Below are 19365 nucleotides of genomic sequence, written 5' to 3'. Positions count from 1 at the left end.
CTCATCCACAGATTCAATCAATAAGCACATCGACCTGGACCCAATATACCGACCATTGCAACGGACAGCTGGAACTGACAACCGGAAGTGGCAGATTCAAACCACTATAAATGCCGGAGGAAACATCACAAAAGCGCTTCACAGGAGGCTCCCAAACACTTAGGATGTCACCTAGACAGGGGACAAAATGTCTGCAACACAAATTCCCAGCTCGGCGAACAGAACCACAACAACATCTTATCTATAAGCCTCATGATTTTATAAAACCCCAAAAGGTCACCCCTCAACCTCCTACACTCCAATGAAAAAGGTCTCAGCCATCCAACCTGATAACTCAAACCCTCCATTCCCGACTACATCCTGTTAAATCTCTTAGAGTCACAAGAAAACAAAGATCCTCGGCAAAGTCAGTCATGAGCCACATGTGCACTTTGGAAGCCACAAAATGATCTACCAAGCATATCCCAAGCCAGAGGGGAAATTGGTCAGTCTTTCATCCAAGTAAAACCTTGAATACTACTCTGCTTTCGTTCAACTGTGATATAAGACAGCAGACGATTTTACACTTCACTTCAATGGAGATACAAATAGGAAACGATGTAAAATGGGTTCCAACTCACTAACACAGACTAACACATAATTCAAAATTGTCTGCTGGAGAATAGTTGTACCTGACAAAGGTAGGTCCATGCTGTAAGGATAGGAAGAGGATAATATGCTAGGATTGGCTTTGTCGTTTCCCCAATTCCATTTCCAATGATTGTTCCATCTTCTGAATAAGCAGCAACTGCAAATATGTATTTTTCATTAGGTTCAAGGTCTTTTACTTCCAGTAAGCACTCTCCAAATGCTGGCACCTTCAATGAGAAGAAAAATCAGTGTATTATTATTAACTTAAATCCAAGCCCATCAGTCAAACATAACACCAAGACATTTCCCTTCGCAGATACAGTTTACTAATTAATTATTCAGTCTTACACTTCTTTCCATCCCTGTTACAAATGTTCCCCATATGTATGTGCTCAGACATATAAATTAATAGCTGCTACCTACTTCCTCTTTATCTTAGAGTGGGCTGTAAGACGTTAGGGAAAGGTGTGTTACATTAGACAAGGTCCCAATTCCACAAATCCATCTCTGCTATGGAAGCCTCAGTTCACTTTTCATGTTGAATTGAGTGTAATATAGAGGCAATAATGTAGCCCAGCAAGATAAAATGCTCACTGTCCAGTTGCAATCATGACCACCAAACCTTCACCTTTCCACCGATTCACTCCCACATCCATTCCCATACCCTTCCAAACCAAACCATTCTCTTCATATGTCCCGAATATCTCCAAGTCATTTCCCTATACCCTAATCCACTCTCCTAGGATTCACAATGTACAGAACCAATTTGCCAGCAGAAAATATGGTAATTCATTGAAACGATCCTGAAACTGACAAAAGAAGAATGATTTCAAATAATACTTTGAAAAGAAGTGCTCAATTTACAAGCACTTAATCAACCAGAGTCATTCACAATAGAAATGTCAGAAACTTTTTATGCATTTTAGATTCTATCACCTTGTTCTACTAAAATCACAGGCATTGAAAGACCACATTAAAAAAAAATCAAGTCATTACAAGATAGTAGAGGTATCAAACTACACTTATACTTCCCTTCAAACATTTCCTGCTGAAATACATGAATTAGTCATTCATAATTAAGCCATTTGGAAATAAAAGCTGCTTGCTTCTGTTGATAAAGTTGCCAGATGACTTCAGAACGAATGTTTAGCTGAGCCCCAAGAATGGCATGGAGTTCAGCACGCAATATTTACACAGCTTGAAAGGAAGTGAACACTTTGTTTTATTGAAATATAATTAATCATGAGAAACTCAATCTTATATTGATGTAGCTTCCAATGACTAATTTTTTTTAGGTGCACAAGTTAAGATGTCTAAACTGGGCAAAATATTTTTTATTTTGAGACTATGATTGATTTACAGCTTCATGAGAAGTTATGGAGGCAATTTATATCAATAGGGATGTCGAAGGAATTTTTTTTATTGCTGATCTGAAATGAGGAATTCCTTTGAGTTTATGACTCCTCTGTGAGGGCATGTATCATGCTTACTAATAGAATAGGCCTAACTTAATAAAATTGAGGGGTGTGGGAAAGGGTTGAAATGTCCTCTCCCCACAACAGAACCAGTGAAATTGGAAGTGCGGCATGTGATCTAACTACCTCTACCAGTTAAAGATGCTGGAAATGGGAATGGGGCAGGAATCTTAGAATCTAGGTTTTCCTGATTTTAAGAATACCTGCTTGGCGACAGTCTGAGCCAAGATGTAACACTAAAAATGCATGACTAAAAATTATTAAATAGAAATTGTATGACACAAAATATCACAATATGATAATTAATTGCCATTCAACTACTGGAAAAGAAATCTGGATACATGAATAAGAAGGGTTTCGAGGATATGGGCCAAATGCTGGCAAATGGAACTAGATTAATTTACGTTATCTGGTCGACATGAACAAGTTGAACTGAAGGGTCTGTTTCCATACTGTACAGCTCTATGACTTTAAATGGGTTTTATTTCTGTACCTGTATTCCTGTACTCTGAAGATGAGAATCCTTGAGGCGTACTTTGAGAATGCTTCCTGTTGCAGTACGGCCAAATATGCGATACCAGTAAACCTTAACAAAGACAGAGGAAAGGTTCTCAATATGTTTTCAATGATTAAAAATATAAGCATATAATGTAAGCATATTTTATGCCTTCAAACCATTAAAGTCATAGTATATTTATAGGTACTATGATACATTTCACAGAATCACAGAATAGTTATGGTGCAAAGGAGGCCATTTGGTCTATCATGTCTGCAGTGGTTCTGTTGCCTAGTGCCAATCTTCAGCCTTTTTAGGTAAAGAATGTGGTGATCAAGATGGTCAGCCACTTTTTCTGGTTTCCTTCCATGCCAGAAGACTGGTGAGTGGTATTTAAAAATGACAGGTAGGACCATATTCTGGGAGTACCACCTCCATTCTCAGAGGTGGTATTTTCTCAGAGGTGGAATAAGGGAACAAGCCTGCATGCAACATTCACATTCCTTGTGGTTCTAGTGATGGGATGGGTATTGTAGAATCTCCCTCTATTTTCATGGAGTCAAGCCTATGATGAGGTGATGAGGTTCATGACATCCTGGCGGGGTCATGAATCACTGGGGAGCCCTGGTATGAAGTTGGCAACCTTTTAACAGTCAAGTTCAGAAGGCATTGACAACCTGAGCTAGCATCATGAAATACTTTAAGTTAAGAATGACTTTAATACAGCTATTAATGATAGAACTTAGATTAGAAAATAAATGTCTATTACGTTATTCAAGGGTACATTATCCAATGATTAAAGTCATTTTTTGCAATGAACAGTATTAAAGTTCTAACTGGAAACTTTATCATGACTCAGGGTAGAGTAGTGCAGTCACTTTACCTGCAAGCCAGAAGCCAAGGCTAATGGCCTGGGATCAGCAGCTCAAATCTTAGCCTCATAGCTGGTGGAATTTCAATTCAATTAATCAAAAGAAAATTACAATTGAAAGATAGTAATGGTGACCATGAACTTTCTAACCGAATGGATTTGGTCCACAATCATCTTTCAGGAAGGAAAGCAGTCATTATTACCTGGCCTGACTTACATATGACTGGTGATCAACAACAATGTGGTTGACTCTTAACGTTCCTCTGAAATGGCTTAGATTACCAATGAGTTCAAGGGCAATTAGGGATAGGTGACAAATGGTGAACCTGCTGTCATTGAGCCATAGAGATGTACAGCATAGAAAAGACCCTTCGGACCAAACGGTCCATACCGATTAGATATCCTAAATTAATTTCATGCCATTTGCTAGCATTAGGCCCATATCCCTCAAAACCCTTTCCTATTCATATACCAATCCAGATGCCTTTTAAATATTGTAATTGTACCAGTCTCTACCACTTCCTCTGGCAGCTCATTCCATATAAGCACCACACTCTATTAGAAAAAGTTGCACCTCAGGTCCCTTTTAATCTTTCCCCTCTCACCTTAAACATATGCCATCTAGTTTTGGACTTCCCCACCCTTAGGGAAAAGACCTTGACTATTTACCCTATCCATGCCTTCATGAATTTTATAAACTTCAATAGGGTCATCCCTCAGACTCCGATGCTCCAGGGAAAATAGCCCCAACATATTCAGTCTCTCCCTATAGGTCAAACTCTCTAACCCTGACAACATCCTTATAAATCTTTTCTGAACCCTTTCAAGTTTCACAACAGCCTTTTTGTAGTAGGGAGACTACAACTGAACACAGTATTCTAAAAGTGGCCTCACTGATGTCCTGTACAGCTGCAACCCACCCAATACCCATACTCAATGCACTAACCAATAAAGGCAAGTGTACCAAATGCTTTCATCACCACCTGGTTTACCTGCGACTCCACATGAGAAGAATAAATGAAACGAATTGAATTTACAGTCCACCAGCTGCTGTGTTCTTGAGCAATTGAGCTAAATCTTATCAAATTGAAAGCATCAGTTTTATTGAGTTTTATGGAGGGTTTCTCTTCACATAGTCGAGCGAGTTTTATTATGCAATTGTCTCACATTTACCAACCTACATAGCTTACCTGTGCTTAGCCACATTCTGCCTTAAAACATTTTACATCATTTTTACTCTTCCCAAATGTCTATCATAGCCCAACACTTTATCAGTGTCTACCATCACATGCAGGGAAGACATCAAATGTTTCCAAACAGCTACCTTTACTCAATCGGCACCAAAGGTCCACAGAAATTAAACAAACAGAAGCTGTATTTGTCTCTTAGAACAGAAACAGACTGTTGAAAGTAACAGAAACAGACTGTTGAAAGTTGAGCGCCAACGATTTCCATCTACAAGAATGGAGTGTTAATTAAGCCCTATCTGGCTTGTGGCTCCTAATGCCACTGCATTGTGTCATACATAAGGTGATGTTCTTCCTGCTCAATGTCTCATCCTCTTCCTCAGAAGACTGCTGTAGCTCTCCCAGCTCATTAGCATCTATCTCCTCTTATGCCTGCTTCAAACCTGCACAACATAGCATGTTAGGATTATGTGGCACACTGTGTCTGCAGTATTTTGTGAGGCCCCTCCAGATAATCCAAACATCAGAATCTAATCTTCAGGAAGCCTGTTGTCTCTTCCAGGTTAGGCCTAGTTAAAGAACGAATAGTATTATAACTCCTTGCCACCTCATTCAATGGGTTGTGTAACTGAGTCATCAGCCATGGTTACAGTGGGTAGGCCTGGACCTGAGTAACCAGGCTTGTAAGGTATCTGGCCCTGAAACACAGCAGCAACATCAGAATTCACAAGGATATAGTCATCAGGGTATCACCCAGGGTACTGTGAGCAAAGTTATAAGAAATAGATACTGATGATTTCAGATTACTTGTACATTGATGAAATAGAAATCTTTCCTCTTGTTCAACATGTGTCCTAATATGGGCTTCTCAATGAGATATGTATGCAGACTATTGTACACTGCATCTGCAAGAAACCAACTATGTTGCAAATCCTTCTTGTCAGCTACAGCACTGACCTCTTCATGGACAACGAGATGAAACAGTATGATCTGAGACAAATGGTATCAGCAACAGCCTTTATACATTTGAGGGTGAATGATTGGGAGATCCTTCACAAGTCCCCAGTAGTTCCTTGGAAGATGCCAAATGCGTAGAATTTCAATGTAGCTGTGACCTTCGCAGACAGTGGGATAGGATGGTTACCCAGTCCTCCAGCTGCATGTCCCACTTCGGAAGTTGGCATTGTTCTGTGAGAGACAGGCATTCCTGCAGCAGTAAATGTGATTCCAGGGTGGTTGTTGCTTCCTGGGCAAGGTATCTTGGAACTGCATTCAGAAGGAGGACAGCGTATAGCCATAGGTCATGGACCCATGACATAGGACAAAAGAGAAATGAGGTCCTGCAAGCTGACTTTAGGGAATAAGAAAGGAAACAAAAAGAAAAAAAAGACTTCAAAGGTAATAATCTCCAGATTACTTCCAGTGCCACACAGTACTGAGTACAGGAATAGAAGGATAGAATAGATGAATATGTGGCTTGAGGGACAGTGTGCGAAGGTGAGGGGGAGGCTTTAGATTCCTAAAGCATTGGATCTTTACTGGGGAGGTGGGACCTGTACATGTTGAATGGGTTACATCTGAACAGAAACAGGAGCAACACCCACATGGGAGGCTTACTAAAACTGTTGGGGTGGATTTAAACTAGATTGTCAGAGGATGGTTTTCCACAACTAGTTCAAAGGGGAGAAAAGCTAGAACTTAAAGTGTGAGTAAACTAGAAGATAGAGGTAATAGGCTAAATAAGAAAGAAACGAGTTTAGTAATTGTAGTAAGGAGGATCACCAAATGAGGCCATGAGTGTAGAAGTACAACAGAAAAAGGAAATAGGCAGACAGTGCATGGAGTCCCTATGGCCGTTCCCCTCAGTAATAAGTAAACCATTTTGGATACTGTTGGAGGGGGGGACCTATCAGGGGAAAGCCACAGTAGCTAGGTATCTGGCATTGAGCCCGACTCTGTGGTTTAGAAGGGAAGAGGGAGAATAGGACAGCGATAGTGACAGGAGATTCAATCATGAGAGGAACAGGTTGGAGATTCTGTGGTCATGAGCAAGAGTCTCAGATGGTATGTTGCCTCCTGGGAGCCAGAGTCAGGGATGTCTCAGATTGAATCTACTCGATTCTTAAGGGGCGGGAGAGCAGCCAGAAGTCCTGGGACACATCAGTACCAATGATATAGGTAGGGAAAGGGAGGAGGACCTGAAAAGAGAATATACGGAGTTAATTTGGAAGTTAGAAAGCAGGAGAAGGAGAGTAGTAATCTCAGGATTGCTACCGGTGCCACGTACTAGTGAGGCTAGGAATAGAGAGTGAGTGCAGATGAACATTTGGCTGCAGAGCTGGTGTAGGAGGGAGGGCTTCAGGTATGTGGATCATTGGGATACCTTCTGGGAAAGGTTGCACCTGAACTGGAAGGGCACCAATATCCTGGGCAGGACGTTAGAGCGCTTCAGGTGGGATTAAACTAGATTGGCAGGGGGATGGGAACCGGAGCTGTGGATCAGATGATGGAGTAGGTAGTGAACAGCCAGATATAGCATGCCGAGATTGGGCAAGGGTGCAGTCAGTGTGATGGATTGAAGTATGTTTATTTTAATGCAAAAAGTATCAGGAATAAGAGTGACGAGCTCAGAGCATGGATCAGTAGCTGGAACTATGATGTTGGACTGTTATGGAGACTTGGATATCACAGGGGCAGGGATGGTTGTTGGATGTTCCAGGGTTTAGATGTTTCAAAAGGAATGGGTAGGGGGGGTGGAGGTAAAAAGGTGGAGGAATGGCATTTCTAATCAAGGGATAGTATCACATCTGTAGAAAGGGAAGTTGTTGAGGAGAGTTTGCCTACTGACTCAGTATGGGTAGAAGTCAGAAATAGGAAAGGAACTGTAAGTTTATTGGGAGTTTTCGATAGACAGCCCCCCTCCCCGCCCAATAGCAACAGAGACATGGAGGAGCAGATTGGGAGGTAGACTTTGGAAAGGTGCAGAAGTAATAGGGTTGCTATTATGGGTAACTTTAACTTCCCTAATGTTGATTGGAACCTCCTTAGTTTAAATAGCTTGGATGGAGAAGTTTGTGTCAGGTGTGTCCAGGAAGGGTTCCTGACAGAATATTTAGATAAGCCAAATGGGGGGCGGGATTTTCGATTTTGTGTTTGGCAACAAACCATGCCAGCTGTCAGATCTCTCAGTGGGAGAGCATTTCGGTGATAGTGATCACAACTCCCTCACCTTTACTATAGTTGTGGAGAGGGATAGGAGCAGACTGCATGGGAAAGTAATTGGGGGAGGGGGAATTTTAATGCCATTAGGCAGGTTTGGGGTGTCTAAACTGGGAACAGATGTTCTCAGGGAAATGCACAACAGAAATGTGGTGGTTGTTTAGGAAGCACTTGCTGATAGTGCTGGACATGTTTGTCCCACTGAGGCAAGGAAGGGATGGTAGGGTGAAGGAACCTTGGGTGACAGGGGATGTGGAACATCTAGTCAAGAGAAAGAAGGAAGCTTATTTAAGGTTGAGGAGGCAAGGACCAGACAGGGCTTGAGAGGATTATAAGATAGCCAGGAAGGAACTGAATAGACTTAGGACAGCTAGAAAAGGGCATGAAAAAGCTTTAACGGGTCAGATTAAGGAAAACCCTAAGGTGTTCTAATCTTATGCAAGGAACATGAGGGTGGCCAGAGCGAGGGGAGGGCCGATCAAGGATAGTGGAGGGAATTTGCACCGAGAGTCGTCAAAAACTTTACTTCAGCATTCACTATTGAGAGGAACCTTGACATTTCTGAGGACAGCTTGAAACATACTGATATGCTAGAACAGGTTGATGTTAAGAAGGAGGATGGACTGAAACTTTTGAAAAACATAAGGATAGACAAATCCCCTGGACCATACGGGATATATCCTAGGATTCTATAGGACGCGAGGGAAGAGATTGTTGTGCCTTTGGCTATGAACTTTGCATCCTCACTGTCCATTGTAGTAGAGCCTGATGATTGGAGGATGGCAAATGTTATTCCCTTGTTAAAGAAAGGGAATAGGGATAATCCTGGGAATTACAAACCAGTCAGTCTTAGGTCAATGGTATGCAAAGTATTGGAGACGATTCTGAAAGACAAGATTTATGATTACTTAGAAAAGAGTAGCTCAATTAGAGATAGTCAGCATGGCTTTGTGAAGGGCAGATCATGCCTCACAAGCCTTATTGAATTCTTTAAGGATGTGATAAAATACATTGATGAAGGTGGAGCAGTGGATGTGGTGTACATGGACCTTAGCAAGGCATTTGAGAAGGTTCCCCATGATAAGCTCATTCAGAAAGTAGGGAGGTGTGAGATTCAGGGAAATCTGGCTGTCTGGATACAGAATTGGTTGGCCCATAGAATACAGAGGGTGGTGGTAGATGGGAAGTATTCAGCCTGGAGCTTGGTGACCAATGGTGCTTTGCAGGGTTCGGTTTTGGGACCTCTGCTCTTTGTTATTTTTAGAAATGACTTAGATGAGGAAGTGGAAGAGTGGGTGAATAAGATTGCGGATGACACAAAGGTTGGTGGAATCGTGGATATTGTGGAGGGCTGTTGTACATTGCATCGGGACATTGACTGAGTCCAGAACTGGGCTGGTCAGTGGCAGATGGATTTCGTCCTGGAAAAGTGTGAAGTCATTCACTTTAAAAGGGTGAATTTGAATGCAGATTGCAGGGTTAAAGGCAGGTTCCTTGGCAGTGTGGAGGAACAGAGGGATCTTGGGGTCCATGTCCATATATCCCTCAAAGTTGCCATTACTTTCATTAGCAGGGAGATTGAGTTTAAGAGCCACACTTGGAATATTGTATTCAGTTCTGGTCACCTCATTAGAGGAAACATGTGAAGCTTTAGAGAGATAGCAGAGGAGATTTACCAGGACGCTGCCTGGACTGGAGGACATGTCTTATGAAGAAAGGTTAAGGGAGCTCGGGCTTTCCTCATTGAAGCGAAGAAGGATGAAAGGTGACTTGATAGAGTTGTACAAGATGTTGAGAGGCATAGATAGAGTGAATAGCCAGAGACGTCTGCCCATGGCAGAAATGTCTATCATAAGGGGACATAATTTAAGGTAACTGGAGGAAGGTTTAGATTAGATTCCCTGCAGTATGGAAACAGACCCTTCGGCCCCACAACTCCACAACGACCCTCCAAAGAGTAACGTACCCAGACCCATTCCCCTGCCCTATATTTACCCCTGACTAACACTACAGGCAATTTAGCATGGCCAATTCACCAAACCTGCATATCTTTGGAAGGAAACAGGAAACCCACACAGACATGGGGAGAATGTGCAAACTCCACACAGACAGTCGCCTGAGGCTGAAATTGAAACTGGCGCTGTGAGGCAACCACTGAGCCACCATGCTGCCCAAAGTTTAGATGTCAGAGATAGGTTCTTTACACAGAGTGGTGGGTGCGTGGAATGCACTGCTGGCAGTGGTTGTAGAATCAAAATCATTCGAGTCATTTAAGCAACTCTTGGATAGGCACATGCAAGATAGTACAATGAAGGGTATGTAGGTTAATCTGATCTTAGAGTAGGATAAAAGGCTGGTACAATATCGAGGACCGAAGGCCCTGTACTGTGCTGTACTGTGCTGTGCTGTCTATGTTCTATGCATTTCAGGGTGTACTATTGGTTTCCAAACTGTCAGAGAGAGAGAAAGAGGATCTAATATGCAATCCCATTTTCGAGAACTGCTAGAATAATAAAGCAGGAATAGTTGGGGATTCTAATTACCCAAACATTAACCAGGATTGTTTTATTATGCAAGGTTGTGAGGAACCAAAAGTATTGTCAAGCAGACACCAGTTTTGTAGTTAGAATGAAACAGGTTGGCTAGAGGCATGGCAAGTTCTGGAGCACAAGTCTTCAGTTGTCTGAATTCATAGCTTTGCTAGAGCCAGTGCCTCCAGCCATTTATTGATATCAAGTAGAGTGAATCAAATTGGCTAAAGGCTGGCATTTATGACTCTGGGGATCTCTAAAGGAGACCAAGATGAATCATCAATGTGACACTTCTGGCTGATGATTAGAATAGGGACCCCATCACTGTGCCACAAAAGGGGCCATCCAACCTTTCTTGTTGGCTCTGACTCTGCAGCCCAGACAACATCCTGGTAAATCTCTTATGCACTCTCTCGTGTAATCAGATCCTTCCTGTAATGCGGTAACTGGAGCTACATGCAATAATCCGGGTGTGACCTAATCAATGTTTCAGTTCCAACATATCTCCCTTCCTCCTGCATTCTACGCCTCAGCTAGTAAAAGCAATGCCTTCTTAACCACCTCTTTATCTTATGCTCCTGACCTCAGAGAGCTGCAAGTGGTAAGCTGGACTCACCAGGTATCCACGCTGACTTTCATGTCGGGAATTCTTGGCCTCTAGCTTCTATCTGATGATAGGAGAATGGGAACCTACATCTTAATGAGGCAAGATTAGTCATAATAAGGATGTCACTGAGCAATAGCACCTGTTCACAGACCTCTCGTCACTCACTTGCAAGAATCTCATCTCAAAGTCTCAAGCATGGCTGGAAAACGTGACTTTTTAGTCTTGACATTGAAAAGATCCTCCCATCACATCACGTTTGATTTTCCTACACCTCTCCCCAGAGCCCTCATCACGTGGGGGCCGAGGAAGATTCTGCCCTTATTCATTGTTAACATCTCTACTATTTTACTGTTTGCCAAATTGTTGAACAAACCATGACTTCAATAAAAGTATGAAAATATTTAGTTATAACCATTACACAACAATGTCCATTTTGCACTGCCAACAACGTCCAAAAGAATACTTTAAAAGTTTGTCAACCTCTTTAGAAGAAGCAAAAGGAGCTGGTTTGAATATCACAGAATTGTGTGTTCTGGACAGCAGGATGGGGGCTGGTACAACATCAAGCTCTTCATTATCAGTTAATGTCGGTTTTGTTCTTAACGAATATAGTATCTCCTCCTCAACTTCAACTTTCTGCAGCAGTGTTGCAGCTTTCTAAAAAATAATACATTTTATTATCAGTAACAATTTCAAAATGTGACTAATTGCAAACAATTATGGTTACATTAACTGAAATGGTCAAGGCAAAACAGCAACTTTAAGGCATCTTTGTTTAAATGATGGCCTTAATTTAAGCAATACAGTTGAAATTCTGCTAAAATAACCTCTTCAGAGAATCTCCAGAAAATACAAACATATGAAATAATATTAGAAGTAAGACATTTGGCACCTTATCCCTGCCTTTTCAATAGGATCATGGTTGATTTGTTTGTGCCTAGAATTCCAGATTCCCATCCATCCGTGATAACCCTTGAATCCCTTGCCTAAACAAGAATTTATCCATCTTTGTCTTAAACATATTCAATGACCTGACCTCCATCATTTTCTGAGGCAAAGTTCCAAATGATACACCCTAAGTCTGGAGTGACCCACAAGAGGAAACATCTTCTCGACATACATCGCCTAAAGATCATTCATGATCTTATATACTTCAATCAAGTGACCCGCATGTAAGCTCACCCACCCTGTCCAACCTATTCTCATAAGACAACACACACAACCCTACCGAAACACAATATTTGAGTTTCCATTTCTAATAAACTTATGGTGAAATGCAGGTATGAGGGGGTGGAGGATGCTCTATGAGAAAATGTTCTGGATGTTATTCAATCCCTTTGTCCACCATTAAATCATGCAAGCTTAGTGGTGGTATCGGCACTTCTTTCCCCAAAGAATAAAAATCTAAGAAAAATCACATATTGTATTTTCAATTCACCACAAACACTTTGTTACAAATGATCAGCAAACTTTATTTTTATGGAAATGTCTAGAAACTGATTGCTATACGTATATTTATAGAGCTACTTACAGCACTATGTATAGAACAGTAATAAATGAGAAATTAACAGTGAACAAAATATACCAATATGTAAACAGAACCTTACTCAATCAAGTTATTCATACTATACACCATAATATTACCATTATAAACATAAATGGCTATCAAAACATGTATCAGGCATTGGTGAAAAAAACATTTCCTTCTGCTGAAGCTGTAAAACTGGACTATCTGCATGGAAAACAGTGAGAGTAGCATGCTATTGACAAAACTAAGCAATCCCACAACTGATGGATCCCCTCTAAATTCTGCAATTCAGCCTGATCTCGTTGTTAATAATGGAGAATTAAGTAACTAATAAGAGGAAGAGGCTTCACAAATACTCCCATCCTCAATGATAAGGAACTCAGCATATCAAAGCATGCATTTCAAACACTTTTAGCCAGAAGTGTGGAGCCGACGATCTGCCTGGGCCTCCTCCTGAAATCCTAAGCATTATAGATGCTGATATTTGGCCAGTTCAATTCATTCCACGATATCAGGAAACAGCACAAGGCACTACATGTTGCAGAGGCTATGGGCCCTGACAACAATCTGATAATAGCACTGAAACATGTATTTTAAAGTTAGATGCGCCGTTAATCAAGCCATTAATACAGAAGCACCCTTAGTACAGCTACTGCACAAGCATCTACCAGGGCAATTTTCCATATAGTCAGGTATTGGTGGATAGCAGGTCCCTTAAAAAAAATTGAATTTTCTGACTACTTACTGTGTAGCATGAAATTTAATTTAACAGCTATTGTAACAGGAATTAACTTCCCACAAATCAAGAAAAACCAAGATCACAATGTGCAATGAATTAGATTCAATGGCTTATTTGGTGCCAAATGCATTCTATGCATGTTGTTTCCAAAAATGAGGTTTACTTCTTCAAAGAAATGAAACCAAACCTTCTCATGAAAATGGTGTGCTGATGTCGTGAGTAGTTGACACATGGCTATTGGCCAAAAGGGTTCAGGCAAATGATTGACACACACAATAAATGCTCAGGGGCAGAGGGAGCTCTTTTTGGGGTGTTCTCATCAAGTAGACCTTGAAGACAGAAGTTCTCATTAGAAAGCAGTCCCCAGAAAGCAATCGACATCGAGAAGTCCTCAACAGGCAGATGAAACGTAGAAACTTGGGAACAGGAGTAGGCCATACTGTACTGTAAATCACTTCCTCATTCAATAAGATCATGGCTGATCCATGGCCTAAATCCATAAACCTGCCTTTGGTCCATTTCCTTTAATACGTTTGCTTAACAAAAACATTTCCATCTCAGATTTAAAATTAACAACTAATCGAGCATCCACAGCTGTTTGTGGAAGATAGTTCCAAACATCTACTGCCCCTTGTGTGTAGAAGTGCCTCCTGGCACTTGAACAGTCTGGCCCTAATTCTCAGACTACATCCCCCAGTTCAAAACTCCCCCACCAGTAGAAATAGTTCATCTTTATTAACCCTGGCTTTTCCCCTCAACATCTTGAAGATTTGTATCAGATCACCCCCGAACCTCCTGAATTAAAGAGAAAACAGGCCTAAATTGTATAATCTCTCCTCATAAGTTAACTCCTGAAGTCCAGCTATCATTCTTGTAAACCTACATTGTACTTCCTCCAAGGCCAATATATCCTTCCTGAGGTGTGGTGCCCAGATCTGCTCACAGTACTCCAAGTGGGGTCTAACCAGGGTTTTGGATAATTGCATATAAATTCTGCTTCCTTGTACCTGGTCCTCAAGATAGAAAGACCATCATTCTATTAGCTTTCCTGATTATTTGATGCACCTGTTCATGACATTTCAGAGTTCTATGGATTTGAACCCCCAAGTCTCTTTGGACATCCACTATATTTTAACTTCATACCATCAAGAAAATACTTGAGCTATCCTTTTTTTTGGATCCAAAATGGATAACATCACACTTGCTTATATTGAACTCCATCTGCCACAATTTTGCCCATTCGCTTAGGCTATCAATACCCCATTGTAATTTTATGTTATCATCCACACCGTCTACAATGTGACCTAACTTTGTGTCGTCAGCAACTTTGGATATATGACTTTGTGTCATTATGCTAACACAGTACCTTGTGGGATACCACTGGTCACATCCTAACAATTTGATTACCTACCCATTATTTCTACTACCTGTTACTTGCCACACAACCAATTTCCCAGCCATGTCAGTAATTTGCCCTCAATTCCATGAGCTTCTATTTTAGTTAACAGTCTCTTATTATCAGTCTTTTATCAAATGCCTTCTAGAAGTCCCATATAAACAATATTCATAGACATTCCCCTCTCCATCACCTCAGTCATTTCTTCAAAAAATTCTATGAGGTTTGTTAGGCATGTCCTACCTGTCATGAAGCCATGATGGTTTGCCCTCATTAACTGAACATTTGAAGTGTTTGATGGAAGATTGACCAGAAGCATAGGAGGAAAATCCAGGGAAGAGTTTCCGAATACCTCAGCTAGCGAGCAGGATGCTACATGCACAACTTTAACAAGACTAAGATATTGCACACAACAGCGTGTTTGTCATCTGGTATCTGTGAATCATCCCCAATTGCCGTTTTATCTGTGGTTGCAGTCATGGTTATATATTTGCATTACCTAATATATCATAACTAAATTGCTGCTACTTAACAAACTCAAAAAACTATCAGAACATTGCTATAAATTGTAGACTGCCTATATTAGGTAACTCTTATTATAGGATAAAGTGAAGACTGCAGATGCTGGAGATCAGAGCTGAAAATGTGTTGCTGGAAAAGCGCAGCAGGTCAGGCAGCATCCAAGGAACAGGAGAATCGACGTTTCGGGCATAAGTCCTTCTTCAGGTATGAGGAAAGTGTGTCCAGCAGGCTAAGATAAAAGGTAGGGAGGAGGGACTTGGGGGAGGGGCATTGGAAATGCGATAGGTGGAAGGAGGTCAAGGTGAGGGTAATAGGCCGGAGTGGGGCGGGGGCGGAGAGGTCAGGAAGAAGATTGCAGGTTAGGAAGGCGGTGCTGAGTTCGAGGGATTTGACTGAGACAAGGTGGGGGGAGGGGAAATGAGGAAACTAGAGAAATCTGAGTTCATCCCTTGTGATTGGAGGGTTCCTAGGCGGAAGATGAGGCGCTCTTCCTCCAACCGTCGTGTTGCTATGGTCTTCGATGGAGGAGTCCAAGGACCTGCATGTCCTTGGTGGAGTGGGAGGGGGAGTTGAAGTGTTGAGCCATGGGGTGGTTGGGTTGGTTGGTCCGGGTGTCCCAGAGGTGTTCTCTGAAACATTCCGCAAGTAGGCGGCCTGACTCCCCAATACAGAGGAGGCCACATCGGGTGCAGCGGATGCAATAAATGATGTGTGTGGAGGTGCAGGTGAATTTGTGGTGGATATGGAAGTATCCTTTGGGGCCTTGGAGGGAGGTAAGGGGGGAGGTGTGGGCGCAAGTTTTGCATTTCTTGCGGTTGCAGGGGAAGGTGCCGGGAATGGAGGTTGGGTTGGTGGGGTGTGTGGACCTGACGAGGGAGTCACAGAGGGAGTGGTCTTTTCGGAACACTGATAGGGGAGGGGAGGGAAATATATCCCTGGTGGTGGGATCCGTTTGCAGGTGGCGGAAATGACGACGGATGATACGCTGTATATGGAGGTTGGTGGGGTAGTAGGTGAAGACCAGCGGGGTTTTGTCCTGGTGGCAGTTGGAGGGGCGGGGCTCAAGGGCGGAGGAGTGGGAAGTGGAGGAGATGCGGTGGAGGGCATCGTCGACCACGTCTGGGGGCAAATTATGGTCTTTGAAGAAGGAGGCCATCTGGATTGTACGGTTTTGGAACTGGTCCTCCTGGGAGCAGATGCGGCGGAGACGAAGGAATTGGGAATATGGGATGGCGTTTTTATAGGGGGCAGGGTGGGAGGAGGTGTAGTCTCGATAGCTGTGGGAGTCGGTCGGTTTATAGTAAATGTCCATGTTGATTCAGTCACCCGAGATAGAAATGGAAAGGTCTCGGAAGGGGAGGGAGGAGTCTGAGACAGTCCCGGTGAATTTGAAGTCGGAGTGGAAGGTGTTGGTAAAGTGGATGAACTGTTCAACCTGCTCGTGGGAGCACGAGGCAGCGCCGATACAGTCATCGATGTAGCGGAGGAAAAGGTGGGGGGTGGTGCCAGTGTAGCTGCGGAAGATGGACTGTTCCACATATCCTACGAAGAGGCAGGCATAGCTGGGGCCCATGCGGGTGCCCATGGCTACTCGTTTGGTTTGGAGGAAGTGGGAGGATTGGAAAGAGAAGTTGTTCAGGGTGAGGACCAGTTCAGTCAGTCGAAGGAGGGTGTCAGTGGAAGGTTACTGGTTGGTACGGCGGGAAAGGAAGAAGCGGAGGGCTTTAAGTCCTTCGTGATGGGGGATGGAGGTTTACAGGGACTGGATGTCCATGGTGAAGATAAGGCGTTGGGGACTGGGGAAGTGAAAATCATGGAGGAGGTGGAGGGCGTGCGTGGTGTCCCGAACATAGGTGGGGAGTTCTTGGACTAAGGGGGACAGGACCGTGTCGAGGTATGCAGAGATGAGTTCGGTGAGGCAGGAGCAGGCTGAGACAATGGGTCAGCCGGGGCAGTCAGGTTTGTGGATTTTGGGCAGGAGGTAGAAATGGGCAGTGCGGGGTTGTGGGACGCTGAAGTTGGAGGCGGTGGATGGGAGACTCTCTGAGGTGATGATGCACCCTCCACTTCCCGCTCCTCCGCCCTTGAGCCCCGCCCCTCCAACCGACACCAGGACAGAACCCCACTGGTCCTCACCTACCACCCCACCAATCTCCATATACAGCGTATCATCCGCCGTCATTTCTGCCACCTCCAAACAGACCCCACCACCAGGGATATATTTCCCTCCCCTCTCCTATCAGCGTTCCAAAAAGACCACTCCCTCCGTGACTCCCTCATCAGGTCCACACCCCCCACCAACCCAACCTCCACTCCCGGCACCTTCCCCTGCAACCGCAAGAAATGCAAAACTTGCACCCACACCTCCCCCTTACTTCCCTCCAAGGCCCCAAGGGATACTTCCATATCCGCCACAAATTCACCTGCACCTCCACACACATCATTTATTGCATCCGCTGCACCCGATGTGGCCTCCTCTACATTGGGGAGACAGGCCGCCTACTTGCGGAACGTTTCAGAGAACACCTCTGGGACACCCGGACCAACCAACCCAACCACCCCATGGCTCAACACTTCAACTCCCCTTCCCACTCCACCAAGGACATGCAGGTCCTTGGACTCCTCCATCGCCAGACCATAGCAACACGACGGTTGGAGGAAGAGCGCCTCATCTTCCGCCTAGGAACCCTCCAACCACAAAGGGATGAACTCAGATTTCTCTAGTTTCCTCATTTCCCCTCCCCCCACCTTGTCTCAGTCAAATCCCTCGAACTCAGCACCGCCTTCCTAACCTGCAATCTTCTTCCTGAACTCTCTGCCCCCACCCCAATCCGGCCTATCACCCTCACCTTGACCTCCTTTCACCTATCACATTTCCAACGCCCCTCCTCCAAGTCCCTCCTCCCTACCTTTTATCTTAGCCTGCTGGACACACTTTCCTCATTCCAAAGAAGGGCTTCTGCCTGAAACGTCGATTCTCCTGTTCCTTGGATGCTGCCTGACCTGCGGCGCTTTTCCAACAACACATTTTTAACTCTTATTATAGTCACCCTAAAACTTAACAATGTGTCCTGTGCACAAAACGCAGGAAAAATTCAACGCGGCCAATTACCACTCCCATCAGTCCACTCTTGATTATGAAGTGAATGAAATAACAATTTATACAGAATGACAGAAGAGTGTTCATTGATGGATAACGGTTGGTTTTTCTAAACAGCTCGGACTTTTTTCACTGGAGAAAAGGAGGAGGAGAGGGGACCTAATTGAGATATACAAGATAATGAGAGGCATAGATAGAGTCGATGGCTAGAGACTATTTCCCAGGGCAGAAATGACTAACACGAGGGGTCATAGTTTTAAGCTGGTTGGAGGAAAGTATAGAGGGGATGTCAGAGGCGGGTTCTTTACACAGAGAGTTGTGAGAGTTGTGGAATGCGTTGCCAGCAGCAGTTGTGGAAGCAAGGTCATTAGGGACATTTAAGAGACTACTGGACATGCATATGGTCACAGAAATTTGAGGGTGCATACATGAGGATCAGTGGTTGGCAAAACATCGTGGGCTGAAGGGCCTGTTCTGTGCTGTACTGTTCTATGTTCTATGTTCATATTGAAAAAAGGGAGCTGGTTGTATGCATCATTTCAAAGATAAATTTGAAAACAGGATGTTATTTATTAGGTACGTAAGGAAATTTTTTAATGCAGTTGCAGATTCAAATATAGTAAGCGATTCATTTATGTATTAGATGACATCATCGTCATTTGCAATCAGTTGCTAACGAGTATGATTTTCCAGTTAAGAAATTCCATGTCACTGGTCCTAGGTTCTGTGCGTCTTTGTGATCAGAAGAGCCAATGGGACGAGGGATGGCAGATGGAGTTTAATTTAGACAAATGTGAGGTGCTGCATTTTGGAAAGACAAATCAGGGCAGGACTTATACACTTAATGGTAAGGTCCTGGGGAGTGTTGCTGAACAAAGAGACCTTCGAGTGCAGGCTCACAATTCCTTGAAAGTGGAGTCACAGAGGGATAGTATAGTGAAGCATTTGGTATTCTTACCTTTATTGGTCAGCACATTGAGCGTAGGAGCTGGGAAGTCATGTTGTGGTTGTACAGGACATTAATTAGACCACTTTTGGAGTACTGTGTGCAATTATGGATTTCC

The 19365-nt window shown here is 43.3% G+C and overlaps 1 protein-coding gene across 1 annotated transcript in view; it reads right to left on the bottom strand.

Moving 5' to 3' along the window:
• Window positions 1-19365, bottom strand: part of cfap54 (cilia and flagella associated 54) — a 527984-nt gene that overhangs the window by 342490 nt on the left and 166129 nt on the right. Inside the window, exons 21-23 of the mRNA XM_087999737.1 lie at window positions 11497-11673; window positions 2599-2691; window positions 672-857 (exon numbers count right to left, since the gene is read on the bottom strand). Of these exons, the coding sequence (XP_087855863.1) occupies window positions 672-857; window positions 2599-2691; window positions 11497-11673 (456 nt within the window). The remainder of the gene's footprint in view (window positions 1-671; window positions 858-2598; window positions 2692-11496; window positions 11674-19365) is intronic.

The sequence above is a fragment of the Chiloscyllium plagiosum genome, unplaced genomic scaffold (genome assembly GCF_037043375.1).
Source record: "Chiloscyllium plagiosum isolate Xiang-an unplaced genomic scaffold, Cpla_swu_hap1 HiC_scaffold_23, whole genome shotgun sequence".
Taxonomy (NCBI): Eukaryota; Metazoa; Chordata; class Chondrichthyes; order Orectolobiformes; family Hemiscylliidae; genus Chiloscyllium; species Chiloscyllium plagiosum.
Note: the sequence above shows the minus strand (reverse complement) of the source record. Positions and strands in the feature narration are given on the sequence as shown.